This window comes from Ylistrum balloti, unplaced genomic scaffold (genome assembly GCF_031769215.1).
Source record: "Ylistrum balloti isolate Yb309-2 unplaced genomic scaffold, AGI_CSIRO_Ybal_v1 Utg370228, whole genome shotgun sequence".
Classification (NCBI taxonomy): domain Eukaryota; kingdom Metazoa; phylum Mollusca; class Bivalvia; order Pectinida; family Pectinidae; genus Ylistrum; species Ylistrum balloti.
The window spans coordinates 16,918-21,371 of record NW_026782189.1 but is presented as its reverse complement, the minus strand read 5'-3'; the positions used below and the strand labels follow the sequence as shown (position 1 = coordinate 21,371).

Genomic DNA, 4,454 nt, shown 5'->3' with positions numbered 1-4,454 from the left:
TACGTGTAACGATGTTATACTTACAGACAAATTGTGTCCCAGTTGGGAACATTACGTGTAACGATGTTATACTTACAGACAAATTGTGTCCCAGTTGGGAACATTACGTGTAACGATGTTATACTTACAGACCAATTCTGTCCCAGTTGGGAACATTACGTGTAACGATGTTATACTTACAGACCAATTCTGTCCCAGTTGGGAACATTACGTGTAACGATGTTATACTTACAGACCAATTCTGTCCCAGTTGGGAACATTACGTGTAACGATGTTATACTTACAGACAAATTGTGTCCCAGTTGGGAACATTACGTGTAACGATGTTATACTTACAGACAAATTCTGTCCCAGTTGGGAACATTACGTGTAACGATGTTATACTTACAGACCAATTCTGTCCCAGTTGGGAACATTACGTGTAACGATGTTATACTTACAGACAAATTGTGTCCAGGTTGGGAACATTACGTGTAACGATGTTATACTTACAGACCAATTCTGTCCCAGTTGGGAACATTACGTGTAACGATGTTATACTTACAGACAAATTGTGTCCAGGTTGGGAACATTACGTGTAACGATGTTATACTTACAGACCAATTCTGTCCCAGTTGGGAACATTACGTGTAACGATGTTATACTTACAGACAAATTCTGTCCCAGTTGGGAACATTACGTGTAACGATGTTATACTTACAGACAAATTGTGTCCCAGTTGGGAACATTACGTGTAACGATGTTATACTTACAGACAAATTGTGTCCAGGTTGGGAACATTACGTGTAACGATGTTATACTTACAGACAAATTCTGTCCCAGTTGGGAACATTACGTGTAACGATGTTATACTTACAGACCAATTCTGTCCCAGTTGGGAACATTACGTGTAACGATGTTATACTTACAGACAATTTACACGATGTTATACTTACAGACCAATTCTGTCCCAGTTGGGAACATTACGTGTAACGATGTTATACTTACAGACCAATTCTGTCCCGGTTGGGAACATTACGTGTAACGATGTTATACTTACAGACAAATTCTGTCCCAGTTGGGAACATTACGTGTAACGATGTTATACTTACAGACAAATTGTGTCCAGGTTGGGAACATTACGTGTAACGATGTTATACTTACAGACAAATTCTGTCCCAGTTGGGAACATTACGTGTAACGATGTTATACTTACAGACCAATTCTGTCCCAGTTGGGAACATTACGTGTAACGATGTTATACTTACAGACCAATTCTGTCCCAGTTGGGAACATTACGTGTAACGATGTTATACTTACAGACCAATTCTGTCCCAGTTGGGAACATTACGTGTAACGATGTTATACTTACAGACAAATTCTGTCCCAGTTGGGAACATTACGTGTAACGATGTTATACTTACAGACAAATTCTGTCCCAGTTGGGAACATTACGTGTAACGATGTTATACTTACAGACAAATTCTGTCCCAGTTGGGAACATTACGTGTAACGATGTTATACTTACAGACAAATTCTGTCCCAGTTGGGAACATTACGTGTAACGATGTTATACTTACAGACCAATTCTGTCCCAGTTGGGAACATTACGTGTAACGATGTTATACTTACAGACAAATTGTGTCCCAGTTGGGAACATTACGTGTAACGATGTTATACTTACAGACAAATTGTGTCCCAGTTGGGAACATTACGTGTAACGATGTTATACTTACAGACAAATTCTGTCCCAGTTGGGAACATTACGTGTAACGATGTTATACTTACAGACAAATTCTGTCCCAGTTGGGAACATTACGTGTAACGATGTTATACTTACAGACAAATTCTGTCCCAGTTGGGAACATTACGTGTAACGATGTTATACTTACAGACAAATTGTGTCCCAGTTGGGAACATTACGTGTAACGATGTTATACTTACAGACAAATTGTGTCCAGGTTGGGAACATTACGTGTAACGATGTTATACTTACAGACCAATTCTGTCCCAGTTGGGAACATTACGTGTAACGATGTTATACTTACAGACAAATTGTGTCCCAGTTGGGAACATTACGTGTAACGATGTTATACTTACAGACCAATTCTGTCCCGGTTGGGAACATTACGTGTAACGATGTTATACTTACAGACAAATTCTGTCCCGGTTGGGAACATTACGTGTAACGATGTTATACTTACAGACCAATTCTGTCCCAGTTGGGAACATTACGTGTAACGATGTTATACTTACAGACAAATTGTGTCCCAGTTGGGAACATTACGTGTAACGATGTTATACTTACAGACAAATTGTGTCCAGGTTGGGAACATTACGTGTAACGATGTTATACTTACAGACCAATTCTGTCCCAGTTGGGAACATTACGTGTAACGATGTTATACTTACAGACAAATTCTGTCCCGGTTGGGAACATTACGTGTAACGATGTTATACTTATGTTGCAGGTAAGGGAAACAATTGATAATGTATTAAATGTTTATAGAGATAAAAGTGTATAACGATCTTAAAGTATCTAGTATATTTTTTCTAAAGATTTTACTTACTTAATATGGCATAAATGTGGCATAAATAAAGAAAGCTCGAAGAATAATTATCATCAAAATAGTTTTGGACAAAGTGAAAATTTGTTGTAAATAAATAATATTTACTTAACTAGCTTTATACATATTAAATGAGAGGGTGCTTTCGTTCTTCAAATTCGTGACATGGTCATGTATGTTGAGGTTGGGCTATGACAAAAGATCCAGTTATCAGGCAATTTCTTATCAACTCCCCAAAATATACCCGACATTGAAAATAGATTTCAAGAGTTTGATAATAATGATAAATCCAAATATGTTTCATAATTGTGATATTTTATCAAATATTTGATGACGTGCTGAATAATTATTACAATATGAACGAAATCGTTCTGTTCATATATCAAAGTTATTAATTGAACCACCACGCATACAGACAGGTCAGGAGGATATGATACATAAATATAATGTTAAATGATATGTATGCCTTCTAAGTTTTTATTTACTTTAAATACTACTGTAGCATACATAGGATTTCGAAAAATCACGTTGAAAACAGTTTTTCGTAATTTGCATACCAAAGTCAGTCAATGTTAGTCTAGGTGATGTCCACTTAATATCTCATTAGACAACAGCTACTGATGATATATCAATAATAACAATGAAAACAGTTGGCTCTGTGTGAGTAATGTTCCGATAAAGTTTGCGATCTGTTGGTATGATACACATGTTGACAATATTCCTGATGGTGTAACGGTGACATTATATTCACCTTCATTGTCGAAGTAACAGGCGTCTCCCTGCTGTAACTGTAAGTACACGGAGTAAGACTCGTTGGAGTTGACGGAGTGTCCAGGAAACTTTGTGATGGCGAGGAAAATTGCGGCGGCGTCACGACAGGACCACGGTAGTAAGGCACACCTTTACTGAAAGCCCCACTCCACCCACCGAGTTTGTGCAGTAAAACGCGCATTTCTTGGACAGACTTGACCAGCATTTGAATGTAATTTTTGGCTGACATCAGTGTGGCTACTTTAGAGAGTTTTCGAGCAGACGACGAGTGAACAGAGGGCATCACATCTCGCAGGCCATCCAGAGCTATGTTAAGCTGATGCATCCTTCGTCGTTCTCTCCTGTTAATGGTGTTTCGCATCTCCTTAACACCTTCACCACACCGACTCTTCGGTGAGAGATATTTTCTGTCACTTTTGTCACCTTGTAGGTTATTTCTGTAACTGCACAGCCCCTTCTTGTCTCTATAGTTATCGTCAGTTTTCATTTCCTCCTCAGAATGTCCTTCGTATGGCGTGTCTTCACTAATTCCTAGAACTTGATATTTCCCTCCATTTTCTTCGTTGTCTCTGTTGTCGAGATTGCTATCGTTTCCTGTTTTGTTAGAGTTTTCGGGCACACATTTCGTTCCAGAATACTCCATAATGTCTGCTAGAACAAAATGAGAGTATAATTACTAAGGTTATGTTAATGTTTAAACCAGAGCCACACTGACCAGAGAACATGTAACAATGATATTTAATGTTAGCGATTGACTGTCAAGACTTGCACGTCTTTTCCTGGTCAAAGGCTAACAAATGCTCTAACTAACCATTAACTTTCCGTGCTCGGACATCGTTATATGGGCGTTACCATTGTCAATTGAATAGCCACACGAGAATGTCTGTTAGAGAAAGTAGCCCTGTCAATCATTGATAGACGTTGGACTGACAGCTGAAGTGTTGCGTTTTCCCATTGGTGTAAACGTAAATAAACTAAACTATTTCTGTAGTTCTAGATTTGATGTAAAATCCACACTGTTGTATTTTAAATGAACTATCTCTCCCATCCCAGAAAGGTGTAGAAAAAATGAAGCGACATCAGCTCGAGAATACACTATTTATTGTTTTATTGTAATCACTCTTTATTTCGCCAACA

The 4,454-nt window shown here is 38.1% G+C and overlaps 1 protein-coding gene across 1 annotated transcript; it reads right to left on the bottom strand.

Moving 5' to 3' along the window:
* Positions 1–2,654: 2,654 nt before the first annotated feature.
* Positions 2,655–3,960, bottom strand: LOC132551958 (class E basic helix-loop-helix protein 23-like). Its single transcript, XM_060216101.1, has 2 exons — positions 3,298–3,960; positions 2,655–2,735 (listed from the first exon to the last, which is right to left on the bottom strand). Exons 1-2 carry the CDS (start codon positions 3,958–3,960, stop codon positions 2,655–2,657), a joined length of 744 nt encoding a protein of 247 aa, XP_060072084.1.
* Positions 3,961–4,454: the final 494 nt, after the last annotated feature.